We start from the raw sequence: 21,577 nt of genomic DNA, 5'->3' as shown, positions 1-21,577 counted from the left end.
TCAGACTTCCGAATGTGTTAACCGAAAGAGTTTTTTCAGTGCCTCTTTCACATCCTTATTCCTCAGACTATAGATCATGGGGTTCAACATAGGGAAGAGCACAGTATAAAATGTGGACACCATTTTGTCCCTCTCAAGGGAATAGCTGGAACTTGGGCGAGAATAGATGTAGAGAATGGAGCCATAGTACAAGGTGACAGAGACCAGGTGGGAGGAGCAGGTGGAGAAGGCCTTGCGGCGGCCCCGGGCGGAGCGAATTCTTAAGATGGCAGCGATGATGAACAGGTAGGAGGCGAGGATGAGCATCGTGGGGGTGATGACATTGGAGGCCAGGAGGAAGTAGAGCACAGCCTGGTAGCTCTCTCTAACATCACACGCCAACTTCACCAGAGGTGGGACATCACAGAAAAAGTCGTCAATGACATTGTCACCACAAAAATCCAATGTGAATGTGTTGCTGGTGAGTATTATTGCATTGACAAAACCTCCAGTGTAGGAATATGTAACCAAACAGATGCACAATGTCCCTGACACGGACTGAGCATAAAGCAGAGGGTTAGAAATGGCCGCATAGCGGTCATAAGCCATGGCAGCCAACAGGTAACACTCACTGTATGCCAACCCAGCAGAGAAGAAGAACTGAGATACACAGCCAGCAAAGGAGATGCTTTTGTCTTCAGAGATACAGGTCATGAGGATCTTTGGGGTGTAGACAGAGGAATACCAGAGATCCAAAAAAGACAGATTCCCAATGAAAAAATACATGGGTGTGTGCAGCCGGGAGTCATTACAGATCAAAACTATGAGGGTGGTATTTCCTACCACAGTCAGAGAGTACACACCAAGGAATACCGCAAACAGGACCAGCTGCATCGTTGGGTCTGTGGTGAAACCCACCAGAATGAACTCAGTCACCGAATGATTGCTTCTTCCATGACTTAAGGAGATACCATCTACAAATGAAAGAGTGAAGAGTTTAACACCCTCAGCGATACTACAGGAGATCCTTCTCTGTGATAGGGTAAGGGATATCAGAACAGGAATCTTGCCTGGCTAGGGCAGGTGATGGGAATTTTTGAGTCTCAAAATATTCATTTCAATGAGATGCATTTAACAATAGGAAAGCTTGAATGATCTTGGGGCCTTATTCATTTTTTTTAAGAAAATAGTTCTTGAGCCCCAGGTTCCATCTGAGCATTGGGATATAGCAATGAGGACAATAGGGCTGACCCTTATTCTATGGAGACTTTATTTAGAAGGGAGGCATACGTAATAAATAAACAAATAAGTGTAGAAATATTTTCAGTTAATTTTAGAAATATTAAGAATATAAAACTGGATGGTGGAGTGAAAATGAATTGGGAGAGGAGCTGATTAAACTTAGACAGTGAGAGGAAACATTCCTTTCAAGTTGTTCAAAGTCCATGAGAGATGGGAAAGTCCCCGGGGTTTGGAAGGTGGTAACATTTGAAAAACGGCACAATATACGACCCCAAAATATGGCATTTTGACATATTTTTCTTTTTCATTAATGTTGTAGCATGTATCATTACTTTGTTTTTATTGACAAATAATATTCCTTTATATAGATATACCATATTATTTTACCCATTCATCAATTGATGTATATTTTACTATCAGTAATTTTTGCCAATTATGAATAATGCTGCTATGAACCTTCCTGTAGAAGTTTTGTACAGACATGTGTTCATTTATAATTGCTGAGTCACATGGTGTATCTATATTTAACATTTTGAGAAACTACAAAACTGTATCTCAGATTAGCCCTGCCATTTTTCAATCACATCGGCAAAGTACATGCATTCCAATTTTTCCTTATTCTAGTACAAATTATTGTTTTTTTTGATTTTAGCAATCCTATCGGGTGTGAAGTGGTATAATATTGTGGTTTTGATTTACATTTTTTTTTTAATGCTTAATTTATTTTTGAGAGAGAGAGACACACAGACATACAGTAGGAGCCAGGGAGGGTCAGAGAGAGAGGGAGACACAGAACCTAAAGCAGGCTCCAGCAGAGATCCTGACATGGGGCTCAAACTCGTGAACCACGAGGTCATGACCTGAGCTGAAGTTGGATGCTCAACCCACTGAGACACCCAGGCACCCTTGATTTACATTTTCTTAATGACTAATGATGTTAAGCATCTTGTCAAGTGCTTATTGGCTATCTGTTTATCTTCTTTGGAGAAAAATATTCAAATCTTTGCTCATCTATTAATTAGTTGTGTTTTTTTTTTTGTCTTTTCTTTCTTGAATTGTAATACATCTTATATTCTGGATACAAGTCTTTGATCAGATATATGATATGCAAATATATTTTCTAATTCTCTGTTATCTTTTTATTTTTTTCATGGTCTCCTTTGATGTACAATAGTTTTTAAATTTCATAAAGTCCGATTTATCTTTTTTCTTCTTCTTTGTTCTTGGTGTCTTATTTAAGAAACCATTGCCTAACCCAAGTTCATAACAGTTTGCTCTGTTTTATCCTAAGTGTTTTAGTTTTAGTTCTTACATTTAGGTCAATGATCGATTTTGAGTTAATTTTTGTATATGGTGTGAGATAGGGGTCCAACTTCATTCTTTTGAGTATGCATATCTAGTCCCAACAGCATTTGTTGAAAAGACAATTTTTTCCCCACTGAATTGTCTTGGTACCCTTGTCAAAAATCTGTTCATCATTATATGTTTCCTACTGTTCTTGTAACAAATTACTTTACACTTAATGGGTTTAAACAACAAAAATATATTATCTTGCAGTTTTGTAGGTTAGAAAGAAATCCAACATGGGTCCAACTGGGCTGAAATCAAGAGGTAGGCAGGGCTGTATTGTTTTCTGGAGGCTGTAAGGGAGGATCCATTTCCTTGTCTCTTCCAGCTTCTAGAGGTTGCCCACATTCCTTGATTCATGGTTTCCCTTCTCCATCTTCAAAGTCAGCACCATTGTATCTGTATGGCCAGTTTTCCATAGTTACATCTTTTGGCTCTCAACTCTTGTCTCTTTGTACTTTTAAGGACTCTTGTGATCACATTCAGCCTAGGTGATTATCCAGGACTATCTATTTTTTTAATCAATTAATTAGTTTATAACAATATTTAATGTACATTTATTCTTAACATATAGAACATACAAAGATTTTTTACTGAATAAATGATATTCATTAAGCCAGAGGAAAAGGAGGAATTTACATGAAGTTTTTTTCTCTACTTTTTTTTTAACTACATTATCTTCAAATACAGATGTGGATTCTTAACACTGAAAAATCTTTGAAGCTGTGTTTTTTCCTTTTAGTTGCATTTTTTTTTCCTTTTTTGCTTGTCCTGGTAACTGTTTTATAAATCAATCACTATGCAACCATTTCTACATCTTGAGATTCATGAAGCAAGTTGTGGTCAGCTGCTCTCTTGAAATACAGCATGACTTCATACATACAGAAACTTGTACATTACCCTCTTTTCTTGTTTTTATTTTTGTTTTTGTATTTTTTTCTTGTGTGTGTGGGGGCAGGGGGGGACATATGGCCCTAATGAAAAAGAAACTAAAAATTCTGTACTTAAAAAAAAATGAAGGTATGTTTAATGTACAACTTGTATACACATCACAGCCAATAAGCAGTAAAAAAAATTTTTTTAATGATTATAGGAATTGTGAAGAACTGTCATGTAAAAGGTCAATGGGTAACAGACAAGACAACAGTGGTGAGATAATCAGGATAATCTACTTTAAAGTCAGGTGATTTGCAACTTTAATTTCCACTTCCATGTAATCTAACATATTCATGGATTCCAGGGATTAGACCATGGGCATTCTGGGGAGACTTTCCCCTACCTACCAAAACCAGAGTGTAAAGATTTATTTCTGGGTTCTCCATTCTATTCTACTGATCTTTATGTCCATCTTTCTGCCGGTACCTCGCTGTCCTAATTACTGTAACCTTACAGTAAGTTTTGAAATTGCTCTTAGCTTTTCTCTTTAAAGTAATTCTTGGGGCCCCTGGGTAGCTCAATCGGTTAAGCATCTGACTCTTGATTTCAGCTCAGTTCATGATCTCATGGTCTATGAGACTGAGCCTCAGGTTGGGTCTGTGCTGTCAGCACAGAGCTTGCTGAAGATTCTCTCTCCTTCTGTCTGTGCCCCTCCCCCGCGCACGCTGTCTCTCTCAAAGTAAGTAAATAAACATTTAAAAAAATAAAATAAAATAATTTTTATCTTCCTTCGGCCGCCCCATATACTTTAGTTCTCTTCCACAGTTGCTTCTCTTTGTTCAAACTTGCATATAAAAAAAATTAGGTTTTCTCACTTCTTGAGATCTTCATTTCCTTATGAGCGCCACGTCCTGTAATATTTATATTAAATATATTGTATGCTTTTGTTCTGTCAATCTGTCTTATGCCAATTTAATTCTCAAGCCCAGCCCAAAACCCTAAAGTAAAATTTTGCCTCTCCTACACAGTTTTCTTCCACAATCACAGAAAGAGGAGCCTTTGGCACATTTATCATAAGTCCCAGTGAGACAAACAAATTGAGAATCAGAGAGAAATTTCAGAGTGGAGATCAATAGATTAACCCATCTGGTTATGTCAGGTAGCAAAATATGTGATGTCATCCTAAGTCTTTTAGGTCTAAAAGCCTGGGACTTAACATTATTCTCTAGATTTTATAACTAGCCATGTACAATGTTTAAAAAGACACATCCCAGCTTGATATCGTTTGTAGTAATAATTCTCAATTTTATCACATTCAGAAACTTCCATTTTAAAACAAACATTTAAAATAATTTCTTTTTATGGTCTTAAAATGAAATTTATAATTAATATAACCTATGTACAACGTATGTGTGTGTATGTATATAAAATATGCCAATTCGAAGGTAAAGCGATAAAAAAAGAAAAGTAGCTCATAATGTAACTCTGATAATAATTATAGGATTTATTCCAAAATAATGTGAATTTCAATATGTAAATTCTGGAACACTTGGTGAAATAGAATCATCACATATGTATTAGTGATTCAGATATCAAGAGTGACATTTCCATTAGTGGTAAGATTTTTCTGACAAGGTGAATAATTCTTGATAAAGTTCCAAACAAAATTAATGGCAATCTTCCCTCAATTTTGAATTCTTAGGCGGGTTGACTTATAGTAAAACCTTGCAAAATATAGTGTATACTTGTAAAGTGGGGTAGATGTCAAACTGACGTAATTATAAAGATCTTTTTTCAAAGCACAAATGTCCATGAAGACACCAGATGTAAAGAGTGGAACAGTTGTTTTGGTTGGAAGTTCCCCATACATGCAAAATATTTTCATCCTTGTCTGCCGCTTATTATATAGGGCCTGTGATCTTTGTGACAGTCAAGAATCCAACCACACATTTCAAAAGGATTTTAAAGGATGTTATCACTCTGGGAAGAAACTCCACTCCACAGCTTTGTATTTTACTTTGTAGACTTTTGTACCTTTTTTTTTTTTAATGCTTATTTATTTATTTTTGAGAGACAGAGAATGCAACCAGGGGAAGGACAGAGAGAGAGAGAGAGACACAGAATCTGAAGCAGGCTCCAGGCTCAGAGTTGTCAGCACAGAGCCCGATGTGGGGCTTGAACTCGCAAACCGTGAGATCATGACCTGAGCCGAAGTCAGAGGCTCAACCGACTGAGCCACCCAGGTGCCCCACTTTGTGACTTTTGTAGGATTCCTCTGGGAAAATGTGAAGAAATGGAAAATAACTGGAGAGTATCTGAGTGGTAAATTTCCACTTTTCATGGGCCTACAGGGTTACTGGGGCCACACAGAGATAAGAGCCCATTAAGATATAAATTTCGGGGCGCCTGGGTGGCGCAGTCGGTTGAGCGGCCGACTTCAGCCAGGTCACGATCTCACGGTCCGTGAGTTCGAGCCCCGCGTCGGGCTCTGGGCTGATGGCTCAGAGCCTGGAGCCTGTTTCCGATTCTGTGTCTCCCTCTTTCTCTGTCCCTCCCCCGTTCATGCTCTGTCTCTCTCTGTCCCAAAAATAAAATAAAAAAATAAAAAAAAAAAAAAAAAAAAAAAAAAAGATATAAATTTCATGAGAGCAGGGATTATTGTCTGTTTCATTCATTATTATATGCTTATAACTAGAATAATATCTGATATATAATAGACACACAATAAATATTGAATGAATGAATGAATGAATGAGCAGCCCTGAGTTGGAAAAAGAAACAAACCAAAAGAATTGCTTTTCTGGGTGGCTTCTAAGAAATCTCGGTGATGTTATTCTCACTCTTTATCGCTGGAGTCTGCCTGCCGTTGCAATGTTGTGAATCCTCCAGGAGTTGCAATGTGTTGCCAAATGTTACACATTTAAGGACAGGAGCTGTAAACAGATCTACTCTGCCTGCTGATGCCAGTGCAAAAACAAGTAGGGCACACGTTTCCTTGGGTAGAGAGACCGGGCTGAAGAGTTGAGTTCTATTTTCCCGATCAGATCACAGTCATCTGGCTAATTAATTGCTAACCAGCTAACATGTTATTCTTCCTAACTAAAGTTATGCTTTCCTATTATACGGTAAATCACGTATTTCCGCCTGTAATTACTCGAATATAAAGTGTGTGTTTAGAGAGATCTCCTTGAATTCTTCTCAAAAAATGCCATCTGATGCTATGCTTTGTTAAAGCATTTCAAGCGGGAAGAAATTTGAACTTTTTTGGATGCCCTTGGCCTTCAAGAATCTCTAATAATCTCTGCTACTTCATTCTGTTGCCCCAGTAGCTCTGTAGATACTAAGAATGTTTTTCTTCCCCTTGTCCTTTCTATAAATGCTGATCACCCTTTTTTTTTTTTTTTTGGTCTCATACTAAGATATGCTTTTTCTTCCTGTGAAGTCAGCAGTTTCAGAAGCTACGATAGGAAGGTGGTGAAGATACTTCAAAAGAGGCTTTTTCTTTAGCATTTATGATATCTTAGTATGCACATGACCATTGCCCTGGTTGTGAGGAACAAGAGAAAATTTCCATCTACCTCTAACATCTGGATCAGACAACTTACCTAAAATTATCAGCGACACCGTCATTTCCACGGGATTCAAATTGGCTGGCCTCAGGCACTTTTATTTCGCTTTCCGAATCCCCAGAGTTGTAGACTCCTGTAACCTCTCAGGATTTCATAAGCTTGAGAAATAACGAACAAGACAATTAAACAAAATTGTGTGTTGACAAATTGGGTATTATTTAATATTGGAGAATTCATTTTTTGAGACTGGGATTCCCTGGTGAAAATGTAATCAGTCATAACTTGCATTCTCATTTTCTCTTGACTTGAGTAGAAGATACACTAAGCCTATATGTGGACATATATTACATATAAAATATATATTAATATACATACATCTGCATATTAAAGCACCTATGCTCAACAATACTGATATTTTTGTTAAGTGTTGAATACCTTTCTTTTGTCCTTCCAAATCCATTCTCGATCCTTTTAAACTCCTCTTTTGCTCTAGGATACTCAGCCATATTAACTGTATCGGTGGGCTTCTTTGTTGTCTGTCTACTTCATGGATTTAGCCAGCGGTTATCATTGGTGGGGAACAGAGTGAGGTCCGAGTGGTTTTCTCCAGTCTTCGTTCTTGCAAATATGCCACAGTGGGCTGCATCCCTAGACCTGGATCATAACTCCTGCCAGGTGACCCGTTTCAAAGCCCTCCCTCCATTACTCAAGACTTTTCTGACTTCATGCAAAAATAAAAAAGGTGATAGATGACTCTCAGAAGTTACTGGTTTTAGAGTTAGTACACTATTCTTTGGGAGTTCCTTATACCATGTGCATTTCTTTGTAATAATCCCTTTGTAAACCCTCCCCAAATTAATCAGTTTATGTGTCCATCTGTTACTTGCCAGATACTGGTCCTAAAAGTGGTACTACCGGGAGATAATACAATTGGGATTGGGTTGTTCATGTATTTGAAGGTGGGACAGATAAACCCATCGAGGTGGGAAACGGGACAGTGGTAATCTATTGCATTTAGTAGCATCAAACTTACTTAAGTGATCACCAGTGGCATCATGGAAAAAAGGACAGGCAGAGGGCAAGGCATTTTTTCTGTGGCACAGAGGCATGCAAATAGACATCATAAATATCACGTGGTGATTTGGCTTCTGCTGCAATTTAAACCTAGACTATCTAACTAAAACACAAACAGGTAGCCGGAAAGCCATATTGCAGTGAATAACTCTCAGAGACAAGATGGCAGGAATTTCCAAATATACCACAAACTCTAGGCGGTAACCAAGTATTTTGCTCAGACATTTGTGGCAATGTCTCATGGATTAGGTGGTTCTTCAGATGTGAAGCATATGGGAAACCAACCAAGGTGAAATTTGTCTTGCCAATAAAAGTATTTTGTTTTTACTCGGATAAAAACTATTTCGGGATGTTCTAATGGGGAAATACAACTTACATAATTCTCTGACCTAAGCTGGTTTACAGCCACTGAAAACATTGACTAATGGTGAGGCACGGTTACTCTGAGGAAAGCCCCTGAAACTGAGCCAAGGTTTACACCATACATCTTCCTCCAAGGCTTCTTGTGAATGGCTTGCAGCCATTTACGATGGTAATCCCACATTAGGAAAACAGAAGCACCCAGATCTTGTGTGGGATGTTAGATATGGCTCTGAACTGACACTAATCTGCAGAGATGGAAAACACCTGAGGTACATACTTGCCAGGGACGGTAATTCAGACGACGTCAAAGATAACTTTGGCCTGAATGCATCTGTCAGTAGGTCCGGGGGAACTCGGTATACAGCTGATCGTTATTTACCCAGACCCAGAAATAATACTGTTACAGATATACAAAGTGAAACAGAATCCTCATTTTAGTTACATTCGCTGGCTCTTGGAATGAAGGTTATTAAATTCAAGCTTCAAGGGTCAAGTAGAAGCTGAAATTGCTCTGCTAAGTCAGTAAACAAAATTTCAACCTGAGGGGAAGTACAGAGATTAGTGTTTCCATCAAAGACTTGGAAGATACATGGGGGTGGGGATCCCAATTCATTACTCTTAAATCTCTCTCTCTCTCTTTTTTTTTTTTTTTTTTTTTTTTTTTTTTGGTCTGGGGGGAAAGGGATTGAGAATCTGCAAGGTGGAGATCATGAATGAGCACGTTACAGATAGACATTTGGAGATAAGATGCAGAAAACAGTAATATTGCCCTTGCGAAATAAAATGGAGGGAGTCAGTTTGCATTAAAAACAATTTGGAATCCTTGGCCGCCTCAGTGGCCCAGTCGGTTAAGCGTCCGACTGGCTGCAGCTCAGGTCTCAAGATTTGTGGGTTCGAGCCCCGCCTCAAGCTCTGTGCTGACATCTCAGAGCCTGGAGCCTGCTTCAGACGCCGTGTCTCCTTTCTCTGCCTCTCCTGCACTCATGCTCTGTCTCTCAAAAATAAATAAACATTAAGGAAAAAAATTGTATCCTCACAAATCTGTACTACTGAACAGGCTCACCCTGGCACGAAGCAGATGTCGCCTTTGAGGGATAAACAGTGTGTTTCGACATCACTGAGTTTGTGGGAGAGCCTGAGAGGCTGGTTGGTTTCATTGTACCTGCAGGTGATAGATTTTGTTGGAAGACGTCGTAAACCCCTTGCGTTCACACATATGTACATGATTCTACCCACACGTGCATGTATTGATTGGGAGGCTGCCACGAAGCAAGTGGCTGCCGTGACATGCTCTGTGAACGTTAGTCCACTTCTTTCTCCACACACTCCAGTTTCTGCTACACAAGCCCTTGCACAAATGGCCAGAGCAGCTGGAATGGCTTAACAAGATGGCTTCTTCACCAAGACTGATTTGGCTACTTCCTCTGTTAGGTATCCCAAATGCCAACAGCAGAGATCACAACTGTGCCTCTGATATATATGATGTCATTTTCTGGGAGGATTGTGAATCACTTGGGTAGCAGGGTGATTCGGTTAGACTGCGTCTTCCTAATCCAAAAGTATAAAGTTAATGGCTTTCTTTCCAGGAATAATCACATTTTGGGAGATTTATTGGCTTTATCCACCCATTTTCTGCCAGTTTTTTTTTTCTTGCCAGCACCTGTAGATGTAGCCTTTTTCATGAACATGATATGTCACCAAACATTGCCTCTACCAAGAAAAAAACATTAAATGGCAAAGGAATAGTAACAATTTCCTCCAATCCACAGAAATAGTTGGCTTTACTTTCTGCCCCAACATTCGGAAGCAATTGTCCTGATCAAATCTTTAAAAGGCTAGATGAAAGCTCAGTTGTGGTTGGTAAGGTGTCCTCGCCTGTTTTAAAACAGCGGCCAGTAGATGGCTTCATTTTTCCCTTATCAAGAATGTACATCTCTACAAACCAAGGGGATGAGGTTGGCACGGTGCCTGTGGTGGCCGGGAAAATGAGCCTTTCAAACTCCAAGTATAGCAAGTAGAAGGTCCTGGCTGAAATACATTCCCTCATTTGTATCAAGGTCATGCTCCCCACAGACTGCTCCCTGCTGATGACCGAACACAGCAGGGATACCAAGGTAAGACTGTCTTTCTTAGGCATTGGATGCCTTTGATGGCTAATTTTGGCTCAAGTACCTCCTAGTAACCTTAATGAGCTTATGACAGATGGATCTAGGTCTAGGATGCCTTTTCCTCTCTTTCCTTGCCTCTCTTCTTCACTTGTGTTCAGATTTGCCTTGTTATTTACTGGTACTTCTCGCTTCTGTCTCCTTGCCATTTTCCCTTACACAAGCACACCTATTTCCCCTAATAAAATCCTGGGACTCTTAATTCTATCTCAGTGTTTGCTTCTCGGAGGGCCCTGACTACCACTACTTCTTTTACTGTGGCATAAAATAGCACACAAGAATTTAATTTCCCTACTCATAACCTTATACGCAGTATATTTGGAATCAGCGTCCACAAGGGTGGAATACCCCAAAGGAACACCGAAATGCCCCAGAGGATTTAGTGTTATATTTCATAGTATCCCCTGGGCCTTATCTTTCAAAGGAAAAGTACTGCAACCAAATAAAAAGAAGATGACCAAAGGCTCAGACCTAATAGGAAGAAAATACAGACAGCTTATCCGCTCTCATCCAGCTGAGGTGTTGAGAGTGAATGAACCAGAGTAATGCAAGAAGTGAGGTAGAAAGTTGACTCTTACAAAATATTGGATTTGTTAAAATGTGTTTATCTAAATAATACATCTTAGAAAGCACTTTCTTTTAAACTTCAAACTTCACTTGTGATTTGAGTAATGAGACTCCCTTAGGAATACATAGTGTAATTATAAGTTACTATGGGAGATTTTGAATGTTTCACAGTCATGAACTGCAGATGAATCATTCCCTCTGTGATTAAAAACCTTCCTGCCAAACTTAAAAATATTCGAAAACGTTTCCTGAAACACCAATGCCTCATATTTAATTACATGTGTATTACGTGTATAATTACATGTGTATTTGTATGTCTCTCTAAGATTATTCCTAGCTATGCTTTACCTTCTTACTAGGGCCTTACTGGTGTCATTTAGGCTTGATTCTGGAGTTGAGATACTTTTCCGTACACATTATGACTCTACAATTAGGCCAATGAAAATTAACGGTATCTGGGTATACCAATTACATTGGTAATTATTTGGAGAAGAGGACTTGATTGCTTCTCCTAAAAGGATTAAAATAGGAGTTCTTGATAAGGAGTTTGAGCATTTTTATCGTAGTTAAAAATCGGGATTTGTGACATTAGGATGTCTTTGTTTTGTTTTGAGAGAGAGAGAGAGAGAGAACACACACATGCATGTGAACCTAAGTGGGGCAGGGACAGAGAAAGAGGGAGAGAAGGAACCTTAAGCAGACTCCACGCTCAGCACGGAGCCCGACACCGGGCCCACTTCCTGAGATCATGATCCTAAGATCATGACCTGAGCCAAAATCACGAGTCAGAATTTGAACTGACTGAGCCACCCAGGTGCCCCAACATTAGGATGTTTTAAGAAGGCTGATTACTTCAGTTTTACTTTTTTGAACTAATGTTCTCTGGAATGATGTATTTTCTAGCTTCCCTTGATCAACATGAAACAACTGACTTTCTGTCACTATAATACACCGATCAGATCTGTTAAGATTACTCCAAAATAATATGGTTTATAGGAATTTTACTATTTTTCATGAGAAATAGAGATCTTTTAGACAATGAGAGTCTGAGTTGGCATACATAGCTTTCCATTTTAGAACACTGTCAAAGTCAAACATGTTGGATCAGTCTTTTCTACTCTGCATGGAGCTCTTACATTTTGGGGGACTACTTGCCAGAATTTCACTTTCTTGCATTTTTATCTTTACCACTGCTTATCCCAGTAGAAACGAGAATATATTCGTGTTTCAGCGACATGAGTTATATTTACACCACCTCACTTTTAAAAAATCAAAATTAGATGCAACTCATCATATTTACCCTTTTGCTTTATCACTACCTGTGTGTATCACCCGTACAAGTCTTTAAGTAGTGGGTAGTCATAGACTTTTATTTCTCAAATCGGTTCATCTTACTGTAGTTATTATTCTTTTTCATAATAATTGTGTCTTGATGCTCAGGATGTCACAATTTGGGTGTAGAAGTCCTTGCAACTTCACCCTTGTAAAATAAAAGAGGAACTCTGGTAAGTATACAGAAATTTACAAAAATCGTATCTATGGAAACTTGACTGGTTTTTCCTTAACTGAGGGACACATGTAAGAAACATAGATTGGGGAGGCCTTGCTTGCTGAATTTTGTTGTGCCAAGTTATTTCATGGGTGACTCTAGATCGTTGCACTAATGCTTGGGGGCAAAAAGTACATATATAAATGCTTAAGAAATTCTGTTAAGGGAATAGAAAGTGATAATTTTAACTAATTCATTGTCATAGAAAGATACTAAAAATTAACTTAGCACATTTGTTCCTGTTTTTAGAAAATAAATATTTAGATACTATTCTATATATATCAATCAGCCATAAATAGTCTCATGCTAACGGAGCGAGCTGTTTTCTCACATTATGAAAGTAGAGGAGAGTTTTTGTTTTTAAGATTTTTATTTGTTTTTAATCTAGAGTAACATGAAATTCAATACAAGTTCTTATATTTTATGTTTAAATTCTGTCTCCTAAATTCCCCTAATTTTCTCTTAGGTCTCTTGAATTGTCATGTATCAAGGTGCAAATTCTTTAACTTGCATTGTGAGAATTCTTCATCATGATGGAACACAATGGCAGCTCTTCTTGAAATATAATACCTGATCAACAATTGTCTTTGCATCTCCTCTGAAAGAGAGAGTCTTGATTTATTTAATGAGTTTATCCAGAGCCTCTTTCACATCCTTATTTCTCAGGCTATAGATCATGGGGTTCAACATGGGGAATACCACAGTGTAAAACGTAGAAACTATTTTGTCCCTGTCCAAAGAATAGCTAGACTGGGGACGAGAATAGATGTAGAGAATGGAGCCATAGTACAAGGTGACAGAGATCAGGTGGGAGGAACAGGTGGAGAAAGCTTTGAGGCGGCCCTGGGTGGAACGGATCTTCAAGATGGTGGCAACGATGAACAGGTAGGAAGCGAGGATGAGCACTGTGGGGGTGATGACATTGGAGGCCAGAAGGAAGTAGAGCACAGTCTGGTAGCCATCTTTTTTGCCACAAGCCAACTTCACCAGGGGAAGCAAATCACAAAAAAAGTCATCAATGACATTGCCACTACAGAAGTTCAAGGCAAAAGTTCTTTTGGTGATAATAGAAGAGTTAATAAAGCCACCAAGGTATGAAGATACTACCAAAGATGCACATAGCTTTACGGACATAGCCTGAGAATAAAGCAATGGCTTTGAGATGGCCGCGTAGCGGTCATAAGCCATGGCAGCCAACAGGTAACACTCACTGTATGCCAGCCCAGCAGAGAAGAAGAACTGACATACACAGCCAGCAAAGGAGATGCTTTTGTCTTCAGAGATGCAGGTCATGAGGATCTTTGGGGTGTAGACAGTGGAATACCAGAGATCCAGAAAAGATAGATTCCCAATGAAAAAATACATGGGTGTGTGCAGCCGGGAGTCTTTACAGATCAACACCATGAGGGAGGTATTTCCTACCACAGTCAGAGAGTACACACCAAGGAATACCGCAAACAGGACCAGCTGCATCGTTGGGTCTGTGGTGAAACCCACCAGGATGAACTCCGTCGCTGTGTGATTGCTTCTCTCCATGGCTCACCTAAGAGGAGAGAAAAATAGATTTCAGCTTGCATTATTGTGCTGAATAAATGGAAACTATACCGAATAAATAAATTATATATACTAGAGTTTAATTTTTAATTTTCATTTTTTTTTTAAATCTCCTGACCATTTCTCTTCCCTGGACTCCAGACTCACAGATCCAAATCCCTACTTAACATCTTTTACAGGAGTTATACTGGAAGTTTCAAAAAAATACTGAATTCCAGCAGTCCTTCCTCAGCCTGTTTTGCTCTCAGACTTCTCCACTGCTGTGGAGACGTAATGTAAATGGCGTTATCCCTTTTTAGGGAAAATCAATTACTACTCTCGACTCTTCTTTTCCTTTTACACTGTAACCAACTAATCAGCAACATCTTGATTCTACCTTCACAATGTATCTAGAACCTGAAGAGTGTTTCCAAGCTCCAGTGGTTGCTAGGCTAAAACCACTCTGACCTCTCGTGGGTGTTACCACAGAGCTTCTAATGGTTGCCCTGCTTCCTCCCTCCTTCCATCCTTACCCCACTTGGCTCTTTGAAAGAGGCAGGCAGAGTGATCCTGCTAAAACACCAGTGAGACCATGTTACTCTTCTGCTTCAAACACTCTGGTGATTTCTCAGCTTATTCAGAGTAAAGCCAAAATCCTTACAAAGGTGGACTGGCTTATTGCCTCTCTGCTTCTGACTCCTACTGTCGGCTCCAATCTTGCCACCTCCTTTTAATTCTTAGAATAAACAGGGATACTCTGAGGCTTTGGAACTGCTTCTCCGCATGGCTAGGATGCTCTTCCTCAGTCTGTCTTTATAGCAAACAGTTTTCAAGTGTTAATCACCACTGAAATTACCACCGTTCAGATGTTCCTGATCACCATATTCCAAGCTACTCCCCTGGCATTTCTTGTATCCCTTTTGTGCTTTATTATTCTCCCTAACACTGCTCATTATCTAATGTTATGTACGTCTTTTCTCTTCTCTATAATGTTTTAAAAAAAGAAACAAGGAGCCAAAGAAAGGGTCGTTGGCCCCCTGGGAAGCAAATCAAGATTTAATTACCATTTCAACATACCCTAGGGATGTGACCTTTAAATTTAAAAAATATATACATTCTTGAGAGAGAGAGAGAGAGACAGAGACAGAGGGAGAGACAGAGCATGAGAGGGGGGTCAGGGCAGAGACAGAGAGAGGGATACTTAGAATGTGAAGCAGGCTCCAAACTGTCCCCACAGAGCCTGACATAGGGCTCAAACTCATGAACCATGAGATCATGACCTGAGCAGAAATCAGAGGCTTACCCAACTGAGCCATTCAAGTGCCCAGGAATGTGATCTTTTCTTTTAATAGTCATTCTGAAATTCCCCAGATCAGCACTAGTGAAATCATCTGCATGATAAAAGCCCTGTTTTTCCCTTTTCCCCAAAAAAGGTGTTCTGGCCTAACACAATCCTTTCTTTCTTTTGCTAATAACTTCCTTGCCCCACCCTCCTTCCTACAAAAATGTTCCTTTCTGGGCAGCTCCTGGGAGCCTCCATGTACTTGCTGGCTGGGCTGCTACTTGATTCGTGAATCACTTGATAAAGCCAATTAGACCTTCAACTTTACTCAACTGAATTTTGTTTCTCAACAATATACCCTATCCTGCCTGTTTTTGATGGAAAAAAAATATACCAATTCAATGTTTATCTCATATTCACGTGTAGGTTATTATGAAATTTTATGGGCTGTTTTAAACGTGACACTTAATGCAAATGGAGAACAGTTGTACAGCTGGGCAAAATCTTTGAAAATACAGATCCATGAGACCTAGAAGAGAGTTTCATGTGGGAAATGCTTGAAAACTCCCGGACTCAATCTTCGACTTTCAACTTATTTTCTTTTTCTTTCTTTCTTTCTTTCTTTCTTTCTTTCTTTCTTTCTTTCTTTCTTTCTTTTTCTTTCTTTCTTCTTTCTTTCTTTCTTTCTTTCTTTCTTTCTTTCTTTCTTTCCTTAAGTTTATTTATTTATTTTGAGAAACAGAGAGAGAGAGGGAGAGAGAAAAATCCCATGCAGGCTCAGCACTGTTAGCACAGAGACTGATGCGGGGATGAAACTCAAGAACTGTGAGATCACGACCTAGGCTGGGGTCAGATGCCTAAGTGACTGAGCCACCGGGGTGCCCCTCAGCTTAGTATCTTCTAGTTTGATCGTTCTCTGGTTGTCATCATTATTTCAAAATCTGATTGTTTCTAAACCTAATGGTGAACAATATTCAATATTTTATTTGGAGTCAAGCACTGTTGTTAGTGCTGCAAGTACATTACTTTACACATTCTCATAACATCCATCAGAGGTATATTGACAGATTAATAGCAGTAATTTACAGACGACCAAGTTCGGTGTAAATAAATAGCTAGTAAGTATACAATTAGTAAGTGGTGTTGTCTTACTCCAGAGACTGCTAAGCCATCTCCTTTCATATTTGATATTAGTTAACAGTTGCTTGTGGGATCCATGGGTCTCTCTTTTTTTGGTTATAACACCTTAACTCCAAACCAATAGGACAATGCTGACAGATTCAGATGCTGTCACAGGTTAAGGACCTTGGACATGTTGGGTCAGGTAAATGCTTCTAAGTAATACCCAAATCACCTGGCAGAGTCCTTTATCTCATATTTACAGGCAATCCTGATTATGAGCATAGAAACGATCTACTTACCTTGTCCAGAATGAAGACACTTAAACTCACAGGCCTGAAACTCAGTCACAGCCAACAAAGGACCATGTTGTAGATCCAAGTATCTTATATTTGCTCAGGATCCCCAGTGTATTTGATTCCTCAAACACCTCAGGGGTGTAGGCTTTGAAAGTGACTAAAAGGCAATTAACCAAAAAGTGTATTAACTTTGGTAGTAGATTCTTTTTTTTTTTTTAATTTTTTAAGGTTCATTTATTTTTGAGAGAGAGAGAGACAGAGCACAAGAAGGGGAGGGGCAGAGAGATGGGGAGACACAGAATCTGAAGCATGCTTCAGCCTTTGAGCTGTCAGCACAGAGCCTGTTGTGGAGCTCGAACTCGGGAACTGTGAGTTCGTGACCTGGGCTGAAGTTGGACGCTTAACTGAGCCACCCAGGCGCCCCTTCATGTAGTAAATTTTTATTTAGTGCAAAAAAAAAAAAGGGAATGGTTTTAAAAGTAATCATAATTATTGTGATATTTTGAGAAACTACTCTTTGTAAAACACCTTCACGGGAACTTTATTTGATTGCCAAACAACTTTATGAGGTAGGTATTACAGTTCCTATTACAGACAAGAAAATAGATCCAGAATACTTAACCAACTTCCCCAAGGCAAACTTGGAAGTCAGTGCAGTCAGGATTTTACTCAAGGCAGCATGATTATAAAATTCATAGGCTTTCCCCTAAACCAATGCGTACTTTGGAGAAACATAATCTTTGAGTATCTATTCAGCTATGACCATAAAGCTTTAGAAGAGGACTTTATTATCCTGAGTGTTTATACAGATGGATTTTGCAACAAATATCTCCAGTCTCATTTTTCATCAACTTGTTACTCAATTTTTAAATGACAAGAAAGGTGTCATCTTGTATTGTCCCTAAAGGCAACATGTCAAGTTTTTCCATTATCATCCTAACAATATTTGCTGAATATTTAGGATGGCCCAGGCACTCCACTGAGTGTTTTATTGTATTTTTTAAATTTGTTTTAGCTTATCTATTTATTTTGAGAGAGAGAGAGAGAGAGAGAGAGAGAGAGAGAGAGAAAGTCAGGGAGGGGAAGAGAGAGAGGGAGAGAGAGAATTCTAAGCAGGCATTGCACTGTCAGTGCAGAGCCCTATGGGCAGCTCACACTCATGAAGGATGAGATCATGACCTGAGCTAAAACCAAGAGTCTGATGCTTTACCAACAGAGCTTCCCAGGCGCCTCTCCACTGAGTGTTTTAAAAGTCATGTCAGTTTAACCTTCATGATGATCTTGTGAAGTAGGAGTGATTACTATTCCCATTTTACAGATGAGCTATTTGAGACAGAGGAATGATTGTACATACTTTGTTCAAGGTTACAAAATTTGAGGCTTAGAGAGGCAAGATTCAAGTTCTCTCACTGCATATCATCCGTCCCCAAATCTACATAGCTATACAGCATTTACTATGTTCTAGATGCTCTGTTGGGCACTATGGACAAGAGAGAGAACTAAGGGATGGAACTGATTTCAAGAAAGGTGTAGTTTATTGGGAGAAACCCAGTCTTTGAAAACAAAGAATCGCCATAGGTTCTAATTGGATGATCTATCATCACTGATAGTGGGAGGCAGGCCAGACTGGAGAGCTGGCGAGGGGCAATGAGGGAAGTGTTATGTGTATGTGCTATGGCAGGTTTTACACAGGAGGGAGGAACATATTTCTTGGCTGAAGATGCATGGAGACTTACCATGTGTGAGGAAGGGATTTCTGGTAAAGAAAAAGAAACTACAGTCATCAAGGTATAGAGGCAGGACGTGGAATGGAGAGTGGAAAGTTGTCCAAAGTTTGTCAAATCTGTCCAGAGTATAGAGTGTCTTTTTGTCGGAATGATGTTAGATGAGATTGCACAAGGCTAATGCCACATTCAGAACATTCTTGAAGACAATGGCTTAACCTGGACCAACGTTAAAATGCTTAAAATGTTAGAGGCTATGGAAAAACTTGGTGGTGTTCAGGAGGCAACTAGCACTGCCTGAATCAAAATGTGCCCAGCAAGTACAAATAACGAATGCAGAGATACTCCACTCCACCCAAAATTCAAGATCAGAAAAATGAAGAGAGGGTGGCCCTCCTAAAAATGAAAGTGATGAGGGGCACCTGGGTGGCTCAGTCGGTTAAGTGTCTGATTTTGGCTCAGGTCGTGATCTCCTGGTTTGTAAGTTCAAGCCCCGCGTCGGGCTCTGTGCTGACAGCTCAGAGCCTGGAGCCTGCTTCAGATTCTCTCTCTCTCTCTCTCTCTCTCTCTCTCTCTCTCTCCCTCTCTCTCTGCCCCTCTTCCACTCACTTGCACACACACACTCTCTCTGAAAAATAAATAAACATTTAAAAAATTTTAAAAAATGAAAGTGATGACTGGAGATTATAAAGCAAATCAGTGGGCATGGCTGAGTCAACAGTCAGTGCCTCTGACTCCATGTTCTGTGTTCTTTCTACTACAGTAAATTCCTGCTAAACATTCCCCCACTGTGACAAAATCCATCCTCCTTTTAGGCATTTTTTCTGTTAGTCATATCATGAAGAGAAGGGGCAAATAACTCTTGACTTCCCAAACTTCATGCCCTAACCCACCCAGTCCTCCGATAAAGATGATTGGTAACCTAGTGAGATGGGGCGTGGGTGGAATGGAGACAGTTTCATAGAGCAGTGGGACATCGGTACCCCAAGGGACACATTTTGGCTAGGGATGTCTATGTTTCTCCCCACAAACTCTGCACACTCACATATATGCATACTCTTCATTTCTTCATTTGCAGTTCAAAGGATGTTCAATCGTGAGATATTTACACTTGCTGTTCATTCTGCTTAGAACATTCTTTGCCTCCTTTAGTTGTGCAAAATATATCATCTTCTTAGAAAGGTCTTTCTTGATCACCTTCTTCAAACTTGTGCCCTGTGCACACTGCTCCCCCCCCCCCCCGCCCCGCCCCAGCACTTTCTATCCCTTACCCTGCTTTATTCTTCAGAGCGATTACCATCTGGGTTACCATATAATCGACTATGTTATTTCCTGTCTGTCTCTTTCCACTAGGATGTGAATACAAGAAGGGCTTGTTCTGTTGCTTGTTTTTTTTCACTGCTGGATGCCACTGCTTAAAACAACATCTACCACAGAGAAGGCATGAATAATATTAGCTGAATGGATGAGTAGACAGACTCCTCTAATTCTCAGAAGCATGTCAATTAAATCCACATTCTGGTTTGCCTTAATGATGGCATTTAAGCCTTCGAGGACTTCTTTGTCATTCCACATGACCTGTAATCACAGAAATCTCTGAGCATTCTGTGCTAGTCACAGGCATGCAAAGAAAAATCAAGGACAAATAGTCAAAGACTACACAGTCTGACCACCGAAATACACACATTAATGGCACTTCAAAATAGAGTGTATTCGTGAGAGGGAGGGTTGTTTCCATTTAAGCAGCAAATTCTTTCATGTTGAAGAGCTACAAGGAGGCATGTCTTTGAAATGAAAGGTGGCCACGATTTGGACGGTAGTCCAAGCAGAGACAGCACTGGGCCTTTGGGCTGATGACAGGGATTCAAGTTTGATCTTACTGCTTACAGTTGTTGGAAGACCTTGCACAAGTTACTGGATTATGCCAAACCTTGTGAAACAAGACTTTTAGATAGGGCTGTTGTAAAGACTGAAGAATATAATATTTTTAAGCTGGTATTGGAAGGCCGGGCACATGAAAGATGCTTATGATGTCAGTGGCCCTCCAATTCAGAGAACTTAACTATCAACTGCTATAGGCTGTAGTTGGCTGTAGTTTCTCTTAGACAAATTTTAGCAAGTCAGCTCTTATTAGAATGCCATTATTAGAACTTACTAGAACTGTTATTAGGCCAGCAGTCCTCCTTTACAGAGCTGTGAAGATGAAATGAACTAATATATATTTGTGCAGAGGCATTTTGCAGGAGAGCATATTTGGGGAAGCAATATGGGCTCTTGAGCGTGAAATACAGGGTCACACAGACTTGAGCTGAGTTCTAATTCCAATCCTTTATAACCTGGTCACCTTTGAACCCTTAGTTAATCCTCCTGAGAATCAATTTCCTCATGTGTAGTGTAACACACTTTTTATCTGAAATAATGCATTTCTATAAGATTATGCAGCTATTTCTGAAACACAATGTATTTTTAAGGAAATTAGAAGGTATTTGACATCCGATAATGGCTATTAGGGGTTGAGCATTAAATATTACATTGGTTATTGATGTCATATGATTATGAAGTAGCAGAATTGTCAATATTATGCAAAAGAGTAAAGAGAATACAATTGGTGGCAATATAGCCCCTCATTACCTTTGCTGTTTTCCTCTGCTAGTCAAGCCTACTCTCCTCAGGCACGAGCCTCTCTTGGTGACTCTGGCTGTCCTCCCTGTTCTGCTGACTTCTTTATTTCTCTGTCTTACGCACCATTGCTTTAATAATAATTATGGATGTGTTGGGTCATTGGTATCTTTGGGAACCTGAACTCTGTGGGTCTTGAAAGTACTCAAACCTACAACACACACATGTACAACAAAAGAGTGCACATATTTCCATTGTGTTTCCCTGGAG

At 39.6% G+C, this 21,577-nt stretch overlaps 2 protein-coding genes across 2 annotated transcripts; both read right to left on the bottom strand.

Moving 5' to 3' along the window:
- Positions 1 to 7,074, bottom strand: LOC122201330 (olfactory receptor 1013-like). Its single transcript, XM_042907206.1, has 2 exons — positions 7,050 to 7,074; positions 1 to 953 (listed from the first exon to the last, which is right to left on the bottom strand). The coding sequence occupies exons 1-2, from the start codon at positions 7,072 to 7,074 to the stop codon at positions 1 to 3; spliced, it is 978 nt and encodes a 325-aa protein (XP_042763140.1).
- A 6,275-nt stretch (positions 7,075 to 13,349) lies between these two features.
- Positions 13,350 to 14,267, bottom strand: LOC122200760 (olfactory receptor 9G1-like). Its single transcript, XM_042906488.1, has one exon. It carries the CDS (start codon positions 14,265 to 14,267, stop codon positions 13,350 to 13,352), a length of 918 nt encoding a protein of 305 aa, XP_042762422.1.
- Between the last annotated feature and the right edge of the window lie 7,310 nt (positions 14,268 to 21,577).

Source organism: Panthera leo, chromosome D1 (assembly GCF_018350215.1).
Source record: "Panthera leo isolate Ple1 chromosome D1, P.leo_Ple1_pat1.1, whole genome shotgun sequence".
NCBI lineage: Eukaryota > Metazoa > Chordata > Mammalia > Carnivora > Felidae > Panthera > Panthera leo.
Note: the sequence above shows the minus strand (reverse complement) of the source record. Positions and strands in the feature narration are given on the sequence as shown.

Bases quoted from the DNA above. Each gene is read 5' to 3' on its own strand.
- LOC122201330 (XM_042907206.1), bottom strand. From the start codon at position 7,074: ATGACGGTGTCGCTGATAATTTTAG. The intron at 954-7,049 runs GTAAGTTGTCTG...TTTCATTTGTAG, and splicing joins GGTGTCGCTGATAATTTTAG to ATGGTATCTCCTTAAGTCAT.
- LOC122200760 (XM_042906488.1), bottom strand. From the start codon at position 14,267: ATGGAGAGAAGCAATCACACAGCGACGGAGTTCATCCTGGTGGGTTTC.